Genomic DNA, 21,705 nt, shown 5'->3' with positions numbered 1-21,705 from the left:
CCCCAACCGCCGTCCACGACGGCGCGAGGCGGGCGCTGACGGCCGTTCCTGCCCGCCCCGCTGAGGAGAGCGGCGCAGCGGCCGTTCTTTCGCGGCCGGCATGTTTGTTCCTTGCGGCCGTGGCGGCGGCTCCGCCGGCTCCGACTTTAAAGGCTTCACTCTGCTCATGGTAAGTCGCGCTCCTGCTAACCCCGCCCTCCCTCCCGCCCTCGGTGGGCTTCAGGGGGTGCTGCCCCAACGGGGGCGCTCCGCAGCGGGCGAGAGGGGCAGGCCGCTTCTCGGGGCCCCGGCGCGGAGGGCTTCTCTCTGTTCTGTGCGGCGCGGGCAGGGGCTTGTCTGCCCGGCTCGCCCGCGCCTGTGGGGCAGGAGGGCCGGGGCGCTTTGGTCTTTCTCTCTCCTCCGGCCGGGGGCCGGCCCTGGGTGCTCGGCCGCCGGAAGGCGGAGAGGCGCCGGGCGGGCGGTTGCGTACATCTGCCGGATGTTTTGCTGAGTGAGAGAGGATTTGCAGGCGTCCTTCCCAGAGCCGTTTCCAGCAAAGCTTGGTGCGGTCTCTCCCGTTTCCGTCAACGTCTCCCTCCTCACCCCCCCGCCCCCCCCGTGTTTTTTGCTCCTGTCAAGCCAGTGGGTCCCTTTAGGGTATTACTTAAAGGTAGCCTTATCACCTTGCGTGAGGGCTGCGCGGCCCGCGATGACTCTGCAGGCTGCACGGGAAGTCGTTCCCCATCAGCTGCCTAGCCAGAGGAAATAGACCTCGGCTGGTTTCTGTGTCTGGGAGTAACAGTTGGCTGCTGGATGCCAGCCGGTTGGTCATGACGCTCTGTCAGTGCTGCTATGTCCTCTTTCACCGCGAGCTCATCAGCGTCAAATTCGGTGTGTTGCTGCAGCCGGTGGCAGCAGCAATTCGTAGACACAGACTTGCCTATAAATTACAGGGAAGCAAGCGAAAATTTTACTGTTTTCTTCCTGTAGCAGTTTCTGTAGAAGGACACAAGCTCTTGATTTTTGGTGCCATCAGATTAGGCCGGTATCAGCCCCGATTGGTGATAACTGGTGGTAATTCCTATAAAATGAATCTAAGATGACCCTTAGCGGTTTTGTCCTGAAAAGATGAAGAACAGTCTACTCTTGTAGATGAGCCAAGCTGAGATATACAGGTTTAATATGTAATATTAACTTTACCATTAGGTGTCACGTCAGGCCTGCCAATCTCGGCCTTAGTCATCAGAGTGACACTTATCTACTCTGTATCCAAAAAAAAGAGAGGGAGGAGACAAGTTTCCAAGCCTTTAAGTTTATAGTGAGACAGGATTATTCACAGAAATGGTCAGGATGTTTTTGTGGGACAGGGACCAATGCCTGTATTAGTAATCTGTTAAGAAGTAGAAATTACTTTAGAAATTATGTTTGACCAGAATTTAAGTAATTTAAGCTTTCACTATTTGAAGAGCATCTTGTATCGTCCATAAAACACACTGTAATTCAGTTACTTCTGTTACTTCAGCCAGCAGTGTCAGTGGGAAATGTTGGTCAACTGGCAATAGATCTAGTGATTTCCACGCTTGACATGACTAAAGTTGGTTACTTTTACACTGATTGCCTGGTGCCAATGGTTGGAAATAATCCATATGCAACAGCAGAAGAAAATTCAATGGAGCTGAGTATAAATGCTGAAGGTGGGTATTGAACGCTGAATGCATTTGCAAGCTGCATACGGTGTAAGAATGTCACATTTACTTTTTTTGTTGTTGTTACATTTTGCTTATGTGAACAATGTTTAAACTAAGGTCAGTAATAACCACTTCAGTAACTTACAGGTAAGAACGTATTTACGCTTCACGGAGGAAACTGTTACTATTGTTATTTTGGATAACAAGTTTGACATATGGAACCAGTAAGAAATGATGAATTTCAACCATATTATAGTGCAGCCAAAACTCTCTGTGGTTTTAAGCCATAGCAACATGCAGTGTGCACATACTTACAGTAAACTACTGGAATGCAAGCTGAATTTCTGGTGTGGAAGGATATTTATTCTCTCTTCTTCCTTCCTTTCCACCTATGTTTGCCTTTTTCCTTATGTGGTGTTTCTCCCTGTCCCCACTTCAAATTCTTAGTTTCTTTCCCTACATTGATCATTGCATTTCTTTTTTTTTTTCCCTCTTAAAACATGGAAATCTCAGAATAATCTGTCAATCTTTGCAAAGCTGCATAAAGAGATTATCTGAATCATTACAGGAGGCAGATCTTCATATATTTTTCTTCATTCAATCCTTTGAATTTAGCAAAATTAAGTCCAGTGAAGACAATGCACAACACTACGTATTTTTAACGCTGTGGATAGTGTCATGCTTTCCCATATGAATTGATAGTTGAAAGGTTTACTATCCTGAAGTTTGTAAATTGGATAAATCTGGATACTTCTAAACCCAGATCTCTTTCTTGCTTTCTTCTTACAAAACTGATTTATTTCTTCTTGTAGTGTATTCGTTACCTTCAAAGAAACTTGTAGTTCTGCAGATCAGATCACCTTTTATAAAGGTAGGTAGGTATGTTCATTGATTGTTCTTACTTCATTATTCAGTTTGAATAGTTCTGCTGTCAAATACTTTAAGTGGCCTAGCAGAAATATTTTTCTGCTTTGTGCTATAACAACTTCTGCAGTTGATACAGTTTTAGCTGACAAAAACTGACTTCTGCATTCACTGAGGGTTGGGGTTTGGTTTTTTTTTCCAAGCCCCATAACAGCCCACCTATATTGGTAGATTTTAGTGTAAATACATCTTTAGTTATTAACAGTCTTGAAAATACAAAATGGTCTGGGTTTTGTCTTTTTTTTTTTTTCTCTACATTTATTGTTTTTGTGGGTTCTTCTATTGCAATAGCTTAATATTCAGTGTCACTCCAATTTACTTATTTCATAGTGTTCTATATTCATTTAAACTGCATTCATTATGTAAAAAATGAAGAATTTAGAATTACTCATTAACTGGACAGTGGCTGTAATTTAAAATAAGCAGAATACCATGCCAGAAAAAATTTTGTGCTGCGGTTTTTAGCAGTTCAAAGTGTGAAAAAATACTGTGTGATCCTACCATCCCATCTTACTATAAAGCTTTTTCCATTGGTATTAATGGCACACAAAACAGATGGTACTGTTGTTGTTAACATGGTGTTAATGATAATTTTTATCATTATACTTGTAGTTTTGATTAACTAAACATCCAGAGCAGTCCTCTGCTTTTTAAAAATATATCTGAAGCTGAAGTCTAAATGGATATGAAGAAAAATTAACATCACTGCTAAACATTATATTTAACACCTAGTATTGTTGGCTTTTGGCTTTTTTTTAAGGACGCAATATATTTTTCACTTTTTTTTTCTTCTTTCTTTGCATAAAGAACAAGTACAGGCCATTCTGTCAAACATTGCTTTCTTGGGTGAAAAGTAGCAAATGTGCCAGAATCGTTCTTCTGTCTAGCAGCCATGCATACCAGCGCGATGATGAGCAACTGCTTGGGTATGTTTGTGTCATTAAAAGACCTAATTAATGTTTCTCTTCTTTTTGACAAACTGACATATTTCCCTCTACTGAGTACTTCTGGCAGGGTTCTTTTGCTTGGCTGTGTACATAGATCATAAAATACTTCATATCCTATTAAAACATTATGTTATACAGGATTAGTCTCTGAACTTTGTTAGTGACTACTGTCGAAAGCACTGAGCAAATAGTAAGCTGTAAGTAAATTGGACTTGGCCTGCACTGTCAGGCAACAGAGCCTCAGTTTTAACTTCTTAATTTCTTGTGGCTGCAAGCAATGTCAGGGATTAGCTCCTAACACACAGATCACAGATTAGATTTTTAACAGTTAATTAGAATATTGGTTAGTTTCTTATCTCTTCTTCATTGTTCTGCATTTTGAAGGTTTTCTTCAGTATAGTAAGTTGTCATTCTTTTTTTATAGGAAGTTATCAATTCTTATTTGCTGAGAGGCAACTGCAAGGTTCAGACTATATGTACTCTTACTAGATATTACCCCTTTAAAAAACAACCATTACTGGCTGATTGAGGACATCATAATTGGTGATTTAACACAAACAAAAATCATTGTTTTTGCAAAAGAGCAATTGTTATCCTCAGACTATAAATGTGTAGGGCCTTATAGGAGGTTTAGGTCCATGTACGTCCCAGATAGAGTTAGCAGTGATATTTGCATACAGTTGCAGAATGGCCAGCTAACACAGAATGAAATGAGAGGGACTGACCGTTATTCGATGTAGTCGGAGTCATAAGTTGTGGTGATTTAACACACACAGGCACGTGTGTGCACCCCCGCTCCTTGCCTCAGCACCACAGAGTAACCCTCTTATAGCAGATTGACTAAAGAGTGAAGGTAGTGCATTCAGAAAACACTTAGACTTGACTGAAGCCTGCATATATTTGTAGTGGGAGCTTATTAAAAATACCATATCATGGTGAAGTCCAAGTTTACCCTAACAAATCTTAAATTAATCACCTCCTATCTGAAGGAAGAAAAAGCACATTTTATTTGTAAATCATTTTAACAACCATAAGCAGTTCTCCAATTTATGTGCTTATGTATCTGGTACTTGCCAGTCATTTGAGCCTCTAAAAAGAGGGTACCTTAGTTCTATTTGTGGCAGAAAGTTGAGTAGTTTGTACTGTTTTGAGGCCACAGACTACTTTTAAACTTTGATTTGAGGAGGAAGGGAATATCAATGCAATTCTTTATTGCAGGTGTGATGTCCTCAATGCTTGCAGCTTCCTTCTGTCACGAGTTATAACACTGGTAGTGTCTTTTATTGTCAGACTGACTGTATTCTTGATTTGTTTCTAGGACACCACTACGCTACCTACTTACACCTGATCTTGAGAAAGCAATTGGAGGCCTTATGCAGGAGCTAAGCTGGAAAGAAATGGAAAAAATAGCAGCTTACCCTGGAATAAATGATACAGAAAAAGTTCTACATATTCCTGGAGGTGGCATCACAAAACTATTATTTACTGAGAGGTGAGTTGCCCAAAGACAAGCACGGAAATGTATCAGAAGTCTTTTTTTTTTAGTACATGTGTAAAATTATCTTTTAAACCACTATGTTGTAGGAAAAGAAAGGTCCCTCTTTTCATAGAGAAGGGTTTTATAGGAATAGAACTTCTTCCAGATCAAGCCCATAATTAAGAGGGGAAAAAAAGAGGGAATTCTGCATCATAAAGTTAAAATATGATAAAAATATAAGTGAGTGGGCTAAAGGAAAATAATAAAGCCTTTACAGTTAAGATCGTGATTAATCTGGTATCTGATTTTATGCAAACCAGAATTTGTAAATAGTAAAATTCCTATACTTGTGATACTTTAACTAAAACTGTTTCCTGTGACAAATAGTTCCATCATCAGTTGTTAAAAAAAAATTCTGAGCACTAAGAAAGAGTTAAGATTTCAGGGCCAGCAAACAATTAGATGTGGGGGTTTTGTTAAAAGGTGTGTGCATCAGAAGTTGTGCTGAAAGCATGTCGGAGTTTCAAATTTTGGATAGTAGTACTCGCTCATTATGGTACAACTGTGTTTGTTAGCTCTGCAAAAGGTGTTTCTAAGTGTCAGGTGGAAAATTAACTTTTATTTTTTTAGCTATTGTTTTTGGCACCTGTCCAAACTGTTGCATCCAACAGCAGGAGTTATTAATATCGTGCTTACCTTTGTACTGACTTTGGTATGGAAACAGCATACAAATGCAAAAGAAAAGACCTCCCAGGACTTTAGGAAAAAAAACTTTAAAAAAATAATAATATTAATATCTAAATGAAAAAATGGGAATATTGTGAGTAAAGTAGTAACATGCAGCGTGCAAAACTGCTGTTTGAAATACACAGAAAGATAAGGAGTGATTGTATCAAAGGATCTGTATAAATGCCCCACTAGCACAAAAATGCAAACTAAGTATGTAAAAGAGGCCCTGAGTAACTCTTTCATGACCGAGGATTCCTGCCTCACAAAGCAAAGAACAAATTCAAGACTAAGAAAAAGAACATTAAGTGTGAAAATGCAAGCAAGGAAGTCTGGAGAGGGGAAAAAAAAAATCTATATATGCGCATACATTTTTACTTTTTGTGTGGGTTTGGTTTTTTGTAACAAGCCATATGCAGTTTGTTATTGCTCTTAATACATAAATGTAAGTGTTCTGGATTTAGACAAGAAATAGAAATGCCTGCTCATTTTTGTTGCAGCTGTTCAAAAGGAATCCAAATGGCAGTTCTTCTGAAATTCTGCTCAGAAGGGGACAACATCCCTGATGCATTTGCTCTTGTTAACTATCTTAATGAATGGCTCCAGCTAATTAAAAGCGAAGTAAGTGCTGTTTGATCTAGAGTTCTTGCTTTCATATTTCCTATCTGTAATTTCCATTTTTCTTCAGCACATGAAAAATGTTACTCAGCTGAATTTTAGAAAAGTTAAAAATGTATGGCTTGGGTTCATTTTGGCCTTTGGTCATCAAGTATATGCCAAATTAAAAATACGTTTTGGTTTAAAATCTCACTGGGAATTTCCCCACCTGAAAAGCCAAACCTAAACCCCAGTCCCTTTGTTTGACAAGTGTGGGGGGGAAATTGCGTCAAGGTTTGATCAAGTTGGATCTTCCAGTACTCTTCCCTAAAGCAACCCACAATGATACTGACACTTGAAATGCTGCCCATTATGTTAAAACATGTGCCAGAGATAGAATTACATCATTATTATTTAAAACCTAAAGAATTATTCTGTTCTTGTTGCAGAGCAACAATTCCACAGATACTTCTTCACAATGGAAAATACCAAGTTCTTGGCGCTTACTTTTTGGCAACGGTCTTCCACCTGCACTCTTCTGATCAGTTTTGAATTCTTCTGTAAGTCACACGTGCAGTCTCAAACATCCCTTGAGAAGGTGATTACATAGTCATTGCCAAGCAACAGCAGCTTAATTTGTTGTGTACATAAATTCTTTATTTAAGAAAAATTTCTTTCACAGATGTGGGTAGCTAAAGAAATTAAGGTAACTTTCACAAATTGACCAAAGAAATATGTTTTGTACAGTTGTTTAGTGAATAACTTCGGTTGAAATTTTTTCTAATAAAATATTTTTTAAAAAACCTCTTTCTTTGGTTAAGTGTTATTGCTAAGAAAAAGCCTATGGCGCACCTTCTTAATGTAGCTGAGAACTCGAGATTGACGTGCAGGCATAAATTTTTCTTATGAAGATAAAACCCTACTCTTCCATGTCAACTGTGGATCTTGGCTTTTTTTCAAAACCTTCTTGGTGATGTAAGCAAAGCTCAGGAGTGACTAGTTCTGCCTTCTTTCCCAATGCTGTTGTGGTAGCTTCAGCTGGGGAGACTGCAAGTGATATAGCAGCCTGTTCTATCTTTTCTGGTCTACTTCCACTGTGTAATTTCCATTCTGCTTCCAAGGGCTGCAGAGATGCTGACGCTAAAGCTTTCCAAGTAGATGAGCCTTCTTAGACTGACTGGAGGGTGAATACAGTGCTCTGAAATGTAGAGGAATTAAAGCATTGCCCTGATAGCAGGCAGTCTGTTATCTGTATTTTATAAGCTTAGTCTGAGACACTAGTTGTGTAATGGTACTTACACAACAATGGTACTTGTTAAAACTACATGTTCCATTTTGATCTTTTGGAAGTGCGTGGTCACCTCAGCTTACTTAACAGTAATTTTAAATCTAGAATTTTTAAGTTGGATAAGCTCCCCATTGTAACATAACGGCAAGATCCCTAAGAAAACTGAAATTAGCCCTTGGGTGTATTTTAACTTAAAAGTACCATCATGTAGTTAACTAGTAGTAGCTAGGGTGGCTTTCCTGCCCCCCTTCCCTTAAGATAGTCTTTAACAGCTTCTTAACCTTTTCATCTAAATCTTGCAATCAACTTGTGAGAAAGACAGGCAGTGGAAAGTACAAAATTATACTAAGATTTCTTGGTCTTACCCTCTGCTCTTACTCATTGGAGTGACTGACCTTTATATCCATGGTGGTCATAAGCAGTTTTCCACTACTGGCATCTCTTTTCAGCTGTTAACAGAAAGTATGAGGCATGAAATTTAGTATTTGCAAGCAGTTAAAAGGCTTAAAGTTCTTATGATTTTATCACTGGGTGCTCTTCTAAATTCTCCACACTCTCTATAAAGTTATGATGAACTCCATGCTCAGAATTGCATCAACCTTCTCATCCCCTGAGTTTGCCCGATGTCTGCATTGTGTTGTAGTCTCCCCCTCCGGAGTGCACAGATCCTCAGAATGAGCGTGAGTTAAACTGTGGCGTCCTCCAGCTAGGAGTTTGCAGGTATGGCAACGTTATTGTTGGTTGGACAGGTGGTCTTAACCAGCAAGATGCTTACTGTTATCAGAGATTCACGGTTGTAAAAATGCTTCCATAGTGCACTCTCAAAATTAGGAAGGAGCAGTCCACAAGCGGATCGCTATACTGCAGAAAAGTGTGTTCTAAATCTTGGGTTATAAGCTACTTGCTGATAGTAAGGATGAAGACTTGACCATTCCAGACAGGCCACAAACTTTGTGGTTTATTTTTTTTAACATATTGTGAAAAATAATAGACCCTGTGGCACAAAAAAAAGGTGAGATTCCCCAGAGTAGTGCTCGTTATTTGAAAATAAAAAAATCAGGATCTGAATTGGGGTATCTGCTATCTGATGTTGCAACTACAACTACTAAGCACTTAACCAAAACCATCATAACAGAGGCTAGACTGCTGCTTTCAGGCATCATCTTTGCCACAATCGGAGACATTTTCAAAACGACACAATTGCAAGGAGTTTCTTGGAGTTTAAAAACTGATGAATAGAGCAAGTCGTGAGATAGAAACATGTTTTGCAGACATAAATATATACTGACGCTATTCTTCAAGTGCTGTAAGCAAGAAAAAAGCAACAGAGCTTATTTTTTTCATCAGAAACTTAACATGGAGCAGAACGCCAAGTACAAGAAAACGCTGGGAAGCGATAATGAGCTTTCAAAACTGGCAGCAATTCCTCTTGGGTTCCTCTTCAAGTACAATACCAGCACAGCTTGTGTTGTTAGCAGAAAAGGGCAGGAAGAGGATTCTGCGCAAGGTATGCTCAGGTGAGTCGGGGGGAAGATAAAGCCTGTGCTCTTCCAAACTGAGGAAGCTGTGTTTGAACAGTAGTGCATTCAAACTGATAATTTCTTTACACTTTTATACTTGTGACCAGCAAAACATACTCTGGAGTAGAGGAGAAAAAAGACAGGGCTGAGCTTTTTTAAGCACTAAAGGATTCCTTGTAACTTTTAAAAAGTTACTATAAAGTGTATATGTAGCAAGAGGACAAATTAAGTATTGAAGGAATGAAGGATCAGACAAAAGCAATGAAGGGGGTGTCATTTGCCTCACAATATTTTTCTTAAATGAGCCATAGATGCTAAGTACCTCCTCAAGAGGCCCAGCGGAGCAAAGCCTCAAGGAGAAGGAAAAAGGGGAGCACTCAGTACTGTGACCATTTTCTGAAAGAGAAAACCCTGAAGGCTTTCCTGCTGCCTGTGGAAAAGGTACCGGTTCTGGCTCTTCCGGACCTTTCAGTCTTTATCGGGACAAGGAGGTGGCTTCTCCAGGTGCCACTGCAGCATGGGCAGCAGCTGCCCTTGGCTGCCCCTCGCCCCCGAGGGCAGGTGCTGGTGCAGGTCTGCTTCCCCCCAGCCTGCCGCTTCCACCACCTGCCCGTGGGACACGCAAATCTAACCGCTGCCCCCACCTTGCCTGCCTACCCTTCTGCATGCCAAAACCTTGCTGGAGAACAAGGCAGCAGTTTTGTCCTCCTGTTAAGATGACTAGCCCTGTGACATTTCTCTTGACGATTGAAAGAAAAAAAGAAATGGCAGCCAGCAAATCACAGGTTTTTCATTTGAAAATCTGCAAGTCTCTCCTTCCAACCCCCTTTCTTTTAAGGCTGCAGTTAGACACTCAATTGTCCTTTCTCTCAGAAGGCAGCATCTCCCCTTCCTTCACCATTTCACATACATTTTCCCAGTAGTAGTAAAGAACTGTGGCCTTGTGTAGAAATAACAGAACCAGCGCACAGGTCAGAAGTTCCTGGGCCAGTGAGCTAAGACTTCTGCCGTCACAAGGCAGCCCTCAATAAAACCCAACAAAGCTCTGGTTTTGGAACTACTGTATCTTTATCGCCTTTGCCTATTCATCAAGTTAGCCTGACATCAAATTTAGTCCAGCAGCTCAGTAGATGGAAAACACTTAAAAACCAAAAGCAATCAGCATTTTGTTTATAAGAGTCCACGGTGCGACAAGGGCCAAAGTACATTCAGCTCTCTACACCCCACAAGATAAACCAAATCAGTTGCATATTTGATAGTCATCTCTGATAGCAGCAGGTAAAATAATGAAGCATGTACACATTCCCTGTTGTCACACACCTTATGCTTACTCAAAATTCACAGAGGACAAAAACAATGAAAACTTAAATCATAGCTGAAGGTAAAAAGGCACGAGTGGCTGAAAGCCGTACCCAAAGATGTCCCCGGTGGCACAAACAGGCTCTGCTCCTGTAATCAGCAGGGTTTACTGCCATAGTCTGGCAGACCTTGGTCTCTCATTATGAATGCTCCTGGCCTTGCAGCTGCACCAACATGAAGGAGATGAAAGCTGAGTCAAGTTGTGATGTTTTCTCCTCCAACATCGGCTAGGAACAGTACTCATCATCTAAAGAAATTAAAATATTCAGACAAACCAGACTGGTGATTTAGATGATTTCAAGATGGCATCAAGCACGTATTTGGCTCAAGTAATGGCATTAGGGGCTCCTCTGATTCAGCTTCACCTTCCAGTTAAACACAACACTAAATACAGTTGTTTTCGTGACTGAGCCTCCAAGCCAATTTATGATTTCTGGTTGCTACTTATTTTAGCAAAAATAGCCTTAAGCTGGCTTGGATCTCCCCCCTCTTCCATGCTCTGCTATCAGCAACTGTTATGATTTGTACAAAAACTTGTTACAAAAATATGCAAAGTACAAATTATATATAAAACCCCACCACATACTAGTCTAGACAGTCATATTAAATAGAGGGTATTGGTGAATTAAGGTCTATCTGAAACTGTCAGAGAACCTCATCGAGTGCAGAATTTCGATGGGCTCCATTACAGAAGGTAGAGGGCTGGAAACCCTGCTAAGTCCATGAGAAGACCTCCTTTGAGTGGTATTCCATTTACCCCTTCCCAATCCAGCTGCTCAGACTGTGTCAGGGTGAACACCGACAGGAGATGTGAAGTAAAATATTATACATACAACACACTGTGATGACACAATCCAAAAGCCTTTTAATTAAAGACACGGTTGCTGCTGTGTGCTTTCCACCTGGCCCTCAGCACCCACTCCCATTTCCCATCTTTCCTCCGTTTAAAGCATCAACAACAAAAGACATTCCCTTCACAAAGTGTCTCTGGACATTTTGTGCATATTTTGTAGCAAACATGAGAAGGATTACCAAACCAACTGGTCAGATTAATAAAATAATATTCTTAGTGGTATATTACAAAAGACATGTGCCAGAGTTCCTCCTAGCTCAAACTACAATACTTAGCATTAATGAAAATATTTGCGTAAAGCATGTTTTCCAGTTACGACAGGATATCAGGAAACCTTAAGGCGAAACATTTCTTCTTCTGCAAAACAAGCTCTTAACAGTTTCTCCCTAACATAATGCGCACACAACAGCATATTGTCAATTTAAAAAAATATTTAATGCTGCCAAAAAGTATAAAAATACAATAAGAATGGCAGTACAAAACAAAATATTTCCTAATTTATTTCTTTTACATCTTTCTACATTAATACAGGCATTATAAAAACACAAGATGGCAAATGATTTTGTTTTGCAAAGTAGCACGCTGCTGGTGGTCTTCGTCCCCTCGGTGCAGTTTACGCTGTAAACAGATAACTGAGGTCTTCTTGGTACTTAACAGACCTCACTTTTTGTTCCCGAAGAGGGGTTCATGTCTCGCTTTGCATGTCAATAATTTGCAGTTTATAGCTGCAGAATATTCACAAGTCTTGAAGGCTTAGGTGTCAGTCAGTCTCGGCCTGTGACATACAACGCAAAAGAAAGTCACCGATTCAGTACACAGTAGGGAGAAAAAAAAAAAAAAAAAGAAAAGAACTAAGAAGAGACAGTGGGTTTGCAACTCACTATAACCACCAAACAACTTCTCATGCATTCCCTGTAGCAACTACCGACTACTGTTTGCCTGCAGCAAGCACCCTGGGAAAGCTGTTGCCTTTTCAGAAGGTATTTCCGTGTTACAGTATAAGGCACGTACGTGCTGGAGAGCTTCAAGTACAGGTCTCAGTCCAGCAAACCACTTACTCCTGCGTTTGACCACAAGCACTGCAGAAGTCCTCTTGGGCCTTAGCAGGACTACAGAAGGCTGCATCTCAAAACACTAACATCCCCTCTCATGGCTTTGTAGGCCAGTCCTGGCACAGCGGCATGGAAATCTGAGTTTCTAGGCAAAGGTTTCACCTAGTGAGGAAGACATCCCCACACGGGAAATTTTGTTCTGGGGCAAGGGAAGGCTCTACTCCAAGGAACACAGAAAAAGGCCTTGGTACTTAAAAGGTACTACTACAAGTAAACCACTTCCAAGATCTGCAAGCACTACACTGATTCATAAAGCAGCCTTCTTTGATCAGTTAAGACACTTTAAAAAAATTCCTCCAAGTATTTATCCTTCCAATTTCAATAAAGACTCAGACAGAGGTGCAATTTTGAACGCATTTATTTTTTGTACAGAAAAATGAAAGACTGACCTAAAACTCTGGGGGAAAACAAAAAAGCCCAGGAAGACTCCTGTGTGTTATGTCAACTCTGCAAATCCCGTCCTCTGACTTAAGCTGCTTGGCCATGCAGAAGACTTCCTCTTTTGTCATCATTAATTTAGTTTCTTGTGCAGTCCTCAAGTGACTCAGGTTTAACTATAACGCCAAACAGCAAACTAAATAATTTGCTTAACATTCGTTAAACTTAAAGCTTGCCAGGCTGTTTAATTGCCTGCACAATCTAATCACACATATGGGCATACACATTTACACCTCTTCCCTTCTCAGTGGGATATAAACTGATGTCAGTAAACCATTTTATTCAAGGTTTAACAAAATAAGCTGTTTCACTTGCAACATCTTACTTCCGTAAAATAAACCTGTAATTTTCTTTCAAATCACTATTTCACACTGAATTCACTTATTTTACTTAATACACTTCAAGAAGAATACAGATGTACCATCACTCTAAGCAGGCTGTCCCTGCACCAAGAACATAAACAGAAAACCTAAAGGACTAAATCCAAGTTTGCAAACCCCTTGCAATGGAGGTCCAAATGTTTGCTAGCAATTCTTTTTTTTTTTTTTTGTAAAAACATGCATGATTTGTACACAAGTGTTCATCTGAGAGTCACACATTGTTTAACAAAATTCAGAGAAGCCCACTACGCATCCAATATTTTGAGTGATATATTTCCAGGACAGTGGGGAAAACCCAACACAGTAACACTTTCAATCAAGTGCAACAGCATTTTAGAAGCAGCACAGGACCAGCCAGCAGCTTGCCAGAAACTGAGGCGGGGGGGGAGGGAGGCTGGAGAGTGGTCAGAAGGCACACCCTTCATTTTCACTCTTTCTTTAAGCATTTCCTATGATACAGGTCACTGGGATCAACAGTTCTTCATTTTGGCCCGTATTTGTTCTTATTTAACATCCAAGTTGTGCAACACCGCTGCAAGTTTAAATCCCACAGAATAACCAAGTGTCACAAGGGCTCAGTTTGCAGTAAGGAGAACAAGCCTCCCCCAGATTTTGGTTTTAAGGATTACTGACGGACCAGAAAGAAGAGTTTTATCCTAATTATCTCCTGGGATGTACCAAGAGATCTCGTATTTCCCTTCCTATTCTCATACTGTCACGGTCAATTCGCTGTACAAAATAGTTCTGTCCAAGACTTGTATTGGTTCGCGGTCCTTAAATTATTAACAGTTAAGGCTCTCAAGACACTTCCAATCATAGAACCAAACCAAATTTTTTACAGATCAGCTGTTGAAAGTGAAAGTCCTGCTTTATTGCATCAAAAAGGTAGCAGAGTGTGAGGTGATGCAAAATGGCCCCCTCCCGCCCTGTCCCACCCAGAAAAGAGGAATGCCTGCTCAGGATCAAGAAAACAAAAGAGCCAGCATTTAGAAGATGGAATCAGGAAAAAATCCAAGTGACAGCTTGACAAGACACAGTTAGAGCTCTGTGTCTGTAGGATACTGATGGCCCAGGAAATCTTTCTCATGCAAACAGAAAGGCGACAAATGACAGTGTGATTTCAGTCAAGATTTTGCCTGCACTTTTTCCTTAGCTGCTTTTAAGTATTCAGAATAAAATCTGGAGTATTTATGTTACAAAAGCATCTAATTACATTCCATGTTTTTTTCCATAACCAAAATAACTTTTATAAGGCACATACATTTACACCTACTGTCAGTTACACGTGATACTGAAAAACCTGTCTTCTTAATTTAAAGAAAAAGAATCTTTTGCCAAGCCTCTTGTTGGCTAAAAGAGTTACTGTGGTTGTAAAAATTGTGACATGTCTTAAAATACATAAGCTGCCTGCCTATACTGTGTCACAGCCGTCAGTAAATTAGAGCTGTACAGTCGGTCAGTAATGCCACAGGACAAACCGTCTCGTTTTACTGACACACAATTTCCCAAATTCAGAACTGTGTGAAACTACACTTGTTTTCCATATCTGGACCCTTAAGCATTTGTTTACTATATAAACAGCGTAGTCCAAAACAGTATTAGCTATTGTGAAATGAGAATTTCAAAGAGTAAACTCAACTCAGCTTTGCGTAGTAAACATCAGACTATTTGTGACCCATGCCTGGTATGTTACTACTAAGCTTGAACATACTGGAAACCTTTCAAGTTAATTCCTTTGGATAAGGAGCAAAGTCATTGTCTAGCTCTTCTAGTATTTTTCAGTAGTAAATCCAAGACACGCTTGACAAAAAGACAAGGGGGGGGGGGGGGGGGAAAAGAACCAGCCCCCAAACCCCATACCCAACAGAAAACAACCAGGCTAGGAAAATGGAGGGAGAAAACACAACTTCTCTGAAGCTGGCCAGCAAGGCAATGCTTGAATAAATAACATCCAGGTTTCAAAGTGCAGTCCAATACTACAAATTATTAGGTCTCAACCTGAATGACAGCAAGCTACATACAGCCACATACGATACTATTTAGAAAGTGTTATCATCCAACTAGTGGAAAGGGAGTGCTGAATAATTTTAAAGCGACCGTAGCCTAGGAATTCCTCAAATACTAGTCATTAAGTGTTTTAAGTCATACCTCTCTAATACAGTGCTGGGGAACCTGCAAAGCAGTTCTGGGCTTTGCAAAGTTACGGAAGTGGCTCATGCAGCTGAACATACTGGGTACAGGAGAACACTACCAACATTTGTTTTCTATTACAACCACCTTTGGAAGTCCAGCTACAGTTTCCTTTGATGTGCTTTCTACACCTATTACTAATGAATGACTTTTATTCTTTCTAGCAATTAGAATCTATAGACACACAAAACATTACGTTTCACATTTAATGGAATGTCAGAACTTTAACAATGTTGGCCTTCAAACAGTAGTTGAACTCTGAATACATTAATCAACTTAACAGTATGCTTTTCAGTGGGGGCTAAGTTCTCAAAAGCCTTATAAAAAAAAAATCAAATTTCCAAGCCTTACTTAAATAATGAAAACTACAAAAAAATAAATAAGGAATGCAAATTAACAGAGTAGAAATTGGTAAGTGCTCCTTCAGACCCCTAGCTGCTCATATCATAAAGTGGAGAGTCAAAATATGGGGAATGGTTGCACTATTATTGTCATGCACAAATTATAATTACATTTAGTTTCAAAATCAAATTCTTTTTGGTCAGAAATTTGTACAAACTGAGCTTTAAAAGTACAGTGAACTACAAAAAGATTAAATATGCAATTATAAAATATATTTATCCTAGGTCATAAGAATATAAAATGTTTATGTTCATGTCACTAGTACATTACACATTACACACATTTAAGGATAACTTCTTTGCATTAATAATGTAAATGATACAACACTGTTTATTGCTTATGTCAGGCATGTAAATTTAAATCCAGACAGCCTTCAGTAGCTAAACCTCTGTGGTTCAGGGTTTGCTTAGGATCTGGTAGAACACCATTTTAAAAAGTGTATAAACAGTTGGAGCAAGTTTGTACCTGCTCATAGAAACAAAAACCATCAACTTTGCTGGGGGGCAGCAGTTCACTTTTGTAAGTACCTGCAGTGGAAAGTCCTGAGATGTTGACATAGGATCAAGTTTACATCACTTCTCTATTGTATGTAACGGTCTGTACCCATTCCAGGTGTAGAGAGTTTACTGCTTTAAGTCACACCCCTAGTCATTTATTTGCAGCAAAATTAGCTGCTGGAGCAGACAGGCTTACTCTTTACTTACAAGGAATGTTCTTGAAAATACATTTTCCAGCAAGAATAAGCGCCAACTAAAATCAGTGTGCCAAACCCAATCTTAGTGAGAATAGGTTTCCAGTATAACCACCTTTTTCTTTTTCTTTCAGTCTCATTTAGCTTCTGCTTCATCTGCTGCAGCTTCTGTGCTGTGTTAGCTTTTCTATCCTCTCGCAGTCGTTTTCGGACAGTACTTAAATAAAAAAAAAAAAGGGACATCTTAAATTGTAGAACAGGAAAAAAGGCCATTAAAATATTAAAACAAACCTCTTCCCAACACACTCCCAATAGTTAACCCACCAGTAGTATATGGCAGCAGTACATAAAATGTAAACCAAGCAATCTTTATTCTCTTTTAACAACCTTGATGTGGACAGTTTCAGGTCAGTGAAGCCCCATGAATTAAGTAAATGACGTATGTAAAGATGTAAGTGGTGCTCAACCTACATGTTCAACAGGGAACAGAATGAACTAATTATCCGAGCTTAGTCTTTCACCCCTGTCAGTGCCCCACTTGGTGGCAGATATTTTTTGCACGGGAGCTGCTTTTATATGCAATGTCAGGTACCACGTGCAAACATTCACAGTATTTAAGCGCGTGCCTCCACTGCAGAGTTCATGCTAGCCTCGCTGGTATATTGATCCTAACCTACTTACGTCTGCATGCAGATTTAATGCTGCTCATCTTAGGCTGTAAACCAAACCTTGATCAAAGACACAGGCTTAAAATCAGTTGTGTGTTGTTACACTATCGGGGCCACCTTGTAATTCTTGTCTCCAAGAGTATCCTCACAATCTCTAAGAAAGCGTAACTCTGACACAAAAAACCGCTTTGGTTGTCCAAGCTGTAGCACACAAACACCACACTCGCACCCATGCCCCGCTCCTGCTTGTGAGGGGCTCCTTCAAACATCTACAGAACCACTGTCATTCTCCCTCAAAACACTCATAAAGACATGGAAAGATACACTCATCGGGGCATTCAGCACAACATCTGTTATTTCAGAATGTCAGTCAGTCCACACTGAACCGCAGCATCTCATCTCAGACTGCAGCCCTTTGGGACAGACATGCCTCCTCCTCCTCCTCTGCACTGCACGGCCCCCAGTCCGGTGTCTGGGTCTCTGGCTATGGATCCACGTTTGGCTGCCCGCGGGGGGGGGGGGGGGGGGGGGGGGGGGGGCGGGGAGGGGGGAGGCAGGCCAGAGTGACACAGCGCCTCAAGGAGCAGCAGTTCAGATGGTAATTCCCAACACAGCAGCTCACACCTGAGGCATTAGTACTCATGAGGCAGACAAACTTGACAGAGAAAGACAAATTCACATGACGCAGCTATAGCGCAGAAATCTATTCACAGTGGTAGATTTAACAGGAGCAAAGGGTAACACATGGCTTCAATGACACGATTTCAATCACCATACAGAAAGTGGTAGGTGATAAAGACTTTGTATTTTTGAGGTATCATATATTTTTCCAAACAGAAGTTCGCATTCTATTTAAAAATCACTATCAAATTACATTGGGCACTTTTAGGACCTAGTTCACACTGCCCAATAGAGTTCACAGACAGCCTGTAGGAAAATGCTTTCAAGCATGACATTTAGCTGCTTCAATTAGAGACATTTGTTTTTCTTCTCTTGACCTTTAAACAATAAAACTTAGTCACAAGGAATAACTGAAGTTGTATTTTTGAAATAATTAAATAAGACCGTCAAACACCACCTGTCCTTTCCTCTACTGAAGAAAGATATTGAAGGTTTCTTATAAGAAAAGCATACATTCAGCCTTTTAAGAGAGTGTATCTGCCTTCTAAATCGTTTCTTAATCTTGCCTACCTTTCAATGTTTCCATCTGTGATGTCTTGAACCTTATTGGATAGGTCAGTATTAATTTTCTCCATTTGATCTTTGTTCTCCAGGCCTATGCTGTTCCCATTGTACTTCTCTGTGGTTATTTTGTTTGGGTGCGGAGGAGACTGCTCAGAACTTGGTGCTTGGTCCTCCTTAGAAAGCTCCTTCCACCGTTTCTGCAAACAAGGAGAACATATTTCAAACACTCCCCTAACACTGAAGGCCCTCTTTGCCCAAGATGTCTTCCAACAAAAGAGTCAAAGAAGTAGATTAAAGGAACTATTAGGAAAAAAAAAAAATTGCTTGATGAAGAAATAAGGTTAGGTGAAGATGCGTCCTTTCCAACAATGATCCCTTTTTATATTTCTCCAGGATGATGCTACTGTGAAGGTATGAGGCCACTAACTTTGGGGTTTGTACTGTCCACAGTAGCTCCACAATGAGGAAGGAACTTGGCTTGTGAAGTCCTTCACTGTCCAGCACTTTCCATCTCTCTCTACTCTCTACAGGCCTACGCTGTGCTGTTACCTTTCGTGGCTCCAAAACACAGTAGGACCTTACGTGCAAGAACTGCCTAAAAAGAGAGAACTGGAAAAATTTGCAACACCAATGAAAAAAATCTAGGGTTATTTACGCCAAAGTCATGACCTACTATTTCATCTAGTGGTCCATTAGCCCAGAGATCTACTGCTATCATAAAACAGATATTCACCTTGTTTTGAGAAGTAATCTGAAATTAGATGGAAGGAATAAAAAAAAAAAAAAAAAAAAAGAAAGATCAGAAGTAAAACTGGTTTGCTAGATCTCTGTCCTAATGATCAATAGTCTGAAGGATTTCTAGACTAGAAAGGTAGAAGGAAACTAGAAAAGTAACAAGGAGGAAAAGAACCGCCCCTAAAAAAACCCAATCAGTTCTTTCCTCACACAGATCAGCCAGCCTGTAAAGATACAGAATACCTTGGGGGAAAAAAAATTAGCTACTTTTAAATGTCTATGATAAGGAAGATGAACTGAAAATTGACTTTCACAAAGTAAGTGTTAGATTCTCGTCTGTGGAATGAATTCAAGACTGCCGGTCTAAACTAAATATCAAACTTGGAAAGTGATGTCAAAAAACCCCAGCTACTTATAGATGAACTGCTGGCAGAACGAGCTTTAACAATGAACCAACTCCTCCATTGCAGAGGAGCTTCCACTATAGATCTGGAATTCACAAAGGGAGTCTTCATGCACAAGACACTTCACTGTCAGGGGTTTTCTTTGTTTTGTCTTAAACAAACAAACAAAACCCAAAAAAGAAACAGCCACTAACAAACGGAAATCCATTTAGCAGCTCCCTCTTATTGTCATGGAAAAAGGCCTTTTGGAAGACATAGTTGCTGACTAAGGATGAATACTGATTTCATCTGGAGTGATAAGCCACACAGGAAGAACTGAAACCAGAGACAATTTTACTACTCTTGTCAAACAGAAGGAATTTCCTACCAAGAATTCTATTTTAAACATATAATAACAACAGATCAAATGGCTGGTAATTTTAAGTTTAAACATCTATGACAAGACTAAGTGAATGGCAGGACTGGTAAAATAACGTACAGCTTGGAGCAGACAGACACGGAGGGTTGTGTTGCTAAATCACCTTTGCCATTTTATGACAGTACCTGCAACTTTACAAAAAGAACGACAAAAGCATATCTCGGGAACTGAAGTACTATACTGCATCTTGTGAAATTATGGCTGGAAGAAATGAAGAAGTGATGAAATGCGATTTAAGATTACCATTGTCCTTAAATTATAACCAAAATGCCTGTGCAGGGGAGCTAGACTTAGGGCCTGTACTGCCTCTTGGAATGAAGGGACACAACGGAAAGGCATGTTAGGATGTTCAGTTGACATCATCAGGTGAATGTCAGATACAGTTTTTGGATTTACAAGTTTCAGTACAAAACTATAACATTCTTGTTCTCTGTCTGCAAAGCACATCTACGGATCTAAGGAATTCAACCTTCTTTGTCCTTTCAAAGCCACAAATTTGTTTTCCAGAGACCACTCATTTCAACAGATTTTTCTGAAAGAGTGATGATAAGTTATTCTACTATGTTGTTGAAGCAATATTAACTTATCTTTATTACAAAGGAATTTTACAGAAATGAATATTTCAATCTTGTTCCACCTCAGCCATTTTATATAGTGCAGTGCCGTAAAATAATTGGAAGCAAGTAATTGTTTCAGCTACAGCACCATGCAGCGGCACACCAACCACACACCTCTGCAGGCCTTCAGGGCAACCTCAGCGAGTGCCTGATCCTTCCTTTCAGTCACGGGTGGAAATCCTACTGGTGCTGAACGAGGGGAAGAGACTCCTCTCCCCCACACAGGCGCTGCAGTTGCAGCCACTAGCTGTAAGCAAGTAAAGGTTTTCAAGTATACGTTGTGTTTGTCTGCAGAGTTTACTGACTTCCGAGATCCGTGGAGACATCAGAGGTGAACGTTTGGTTAATGTTATATTAGAGAAGCGTTCAATGACTTCATGACCTCCAGTTGCTAGCAGAGAGAAGTAAACCTGTACTCTCACGCCCTGGACAGTACAACTGTTCCATACGCGGGGAAAAAAAACACGATCTAGCTGACCTTGAAAGGAGAAATACTCCTATTAAGTACTGCCAATTGATTTTCTGCATATGACCCTAAGGCCGTAAGAGAAAAGCACCAGGACAGCTGCCTGCACTGCAGAAAGCACTGGTTTAAGAAAGATCATCTGAACAATCATAACAAGAAAAAGAAAAAAAGAACAACTGAGACGTGTGCCTTCATAGGCATTCTCTTAGTATGAAGAAATAACACACTTGAACCTGACAAGCAATATTCTGAGTTGACAATGCTTCCTTGTATACAGAAACAAGAAATCCTGTGATCTAGATGGGTAAGTGCGGGAACCAGAGCTGCTCACAGTTTGGAGCACAGCTTTTTAAAAAACAAAGCACAAAAATTATTAGAAAGAATACCATCATACCACCAGAAACAGCTTCCAGAAAATAAGGAGGCTAAATTGCTGTTAATGTTATGATGAATCATGCAGTCTTCTAAGCATGTGGCACAGGTGTCAGACTAGCAGCACACTACCTAGGTGTTGATTAGTAATTGTGCAAAATTATTTCTTTATTTACATAGCAAGTCAAGAAACATTTGTCAAAGAGAAAAATCTGACAACTACCAGAACCACAGAAAAGAGGAAATGTGTTTTAGCTTATCTGCTTCAT

The 21,705-nt window shown here is 40.2% G+C and overlaps 2 protein-coding genes across 6 annotated transcripts in view; one reads left to right on the top strand and one right to left on the bottom strand.

Moving 5' to 3' along the window:
• Positions 1-32: 32 nt before the first annotated feature.
• PSMG2 (proteasome assembly chaperone 2) lies at positions 33-7,143 on the top strand. The gene is made up of 7 exons (XM_069778929.1): positions 33-169; positions 1,502-1,673; positions 2,480-2,538; positions 3,399-3,517; positions 4,857-5,030; positions 6,242-6,362; positions 6,788-7,143. Exons 1-7 carry the CDS (start codon positions 101-103, stop codon positions 6,878-6,880), a joined length of 807 nt encoding a protein of 268 aa, XP_069635030.1. The 5' UTR covers positions 33-100; the 3' UTR covers positions 6,881-7,143.
• A 4,207-nt stretch (positions 7,144-11,350) lies between these two features.
• Positions 11,351-21,705, bottom strand: part of PTPN2 (protein tyrosine phosphatase non-receptor type 2) — a 33,675-nt gene continuing 23,320 nt past the window's right edge. For 2 of the 5 annotated variants that reach the window (XM_069778926.1, XM_069778923.1), the window contains exons 8-10: positions 18,431-18,621; positions 16,585-16,788; positions 11,351-12,133 (exon numbers count right to left, since the gene is read on the bottom strand). In XM_069778926.1, the coding sequence (XP_069635027.1) occupies positions 12,112-12,133; positions 16,585-16,788; positions 18,431-18,621 (417 nt within the window). In that variant the 3' untranslated portion in view covers positions 11,351-12,111. Of the gene's footprint in view, positions 12,134-12,810; positions 16,789-18,430; positions 18,622-21,705 lie in introns of those variants that run through there. The other 3 variants (XM_069778927.1, XM_069778925.1, XM_069778924.1) reach the window with 2 other exon arrangements.

This window comes from Haliaeetus albicilla, chromosome 3 (assembly GCF_947461875.1).
Source record: "Haliaeetus albicilla chromosome 3, bHalAlb1.1, whole genome shotgun sequence".
NCBI classification, from domain to species: Eukaryota; Metazoa; Chordata; class Aves; order Accipitriformes; family Accipitridae; genus Haliaeetus; species Haliaeetus albicilla.
The sequence above is the reverse complement of the archived record's forward strand: the minus strand, read 5'-3'. Positions and strand labels throughout refer to the sequence as shown.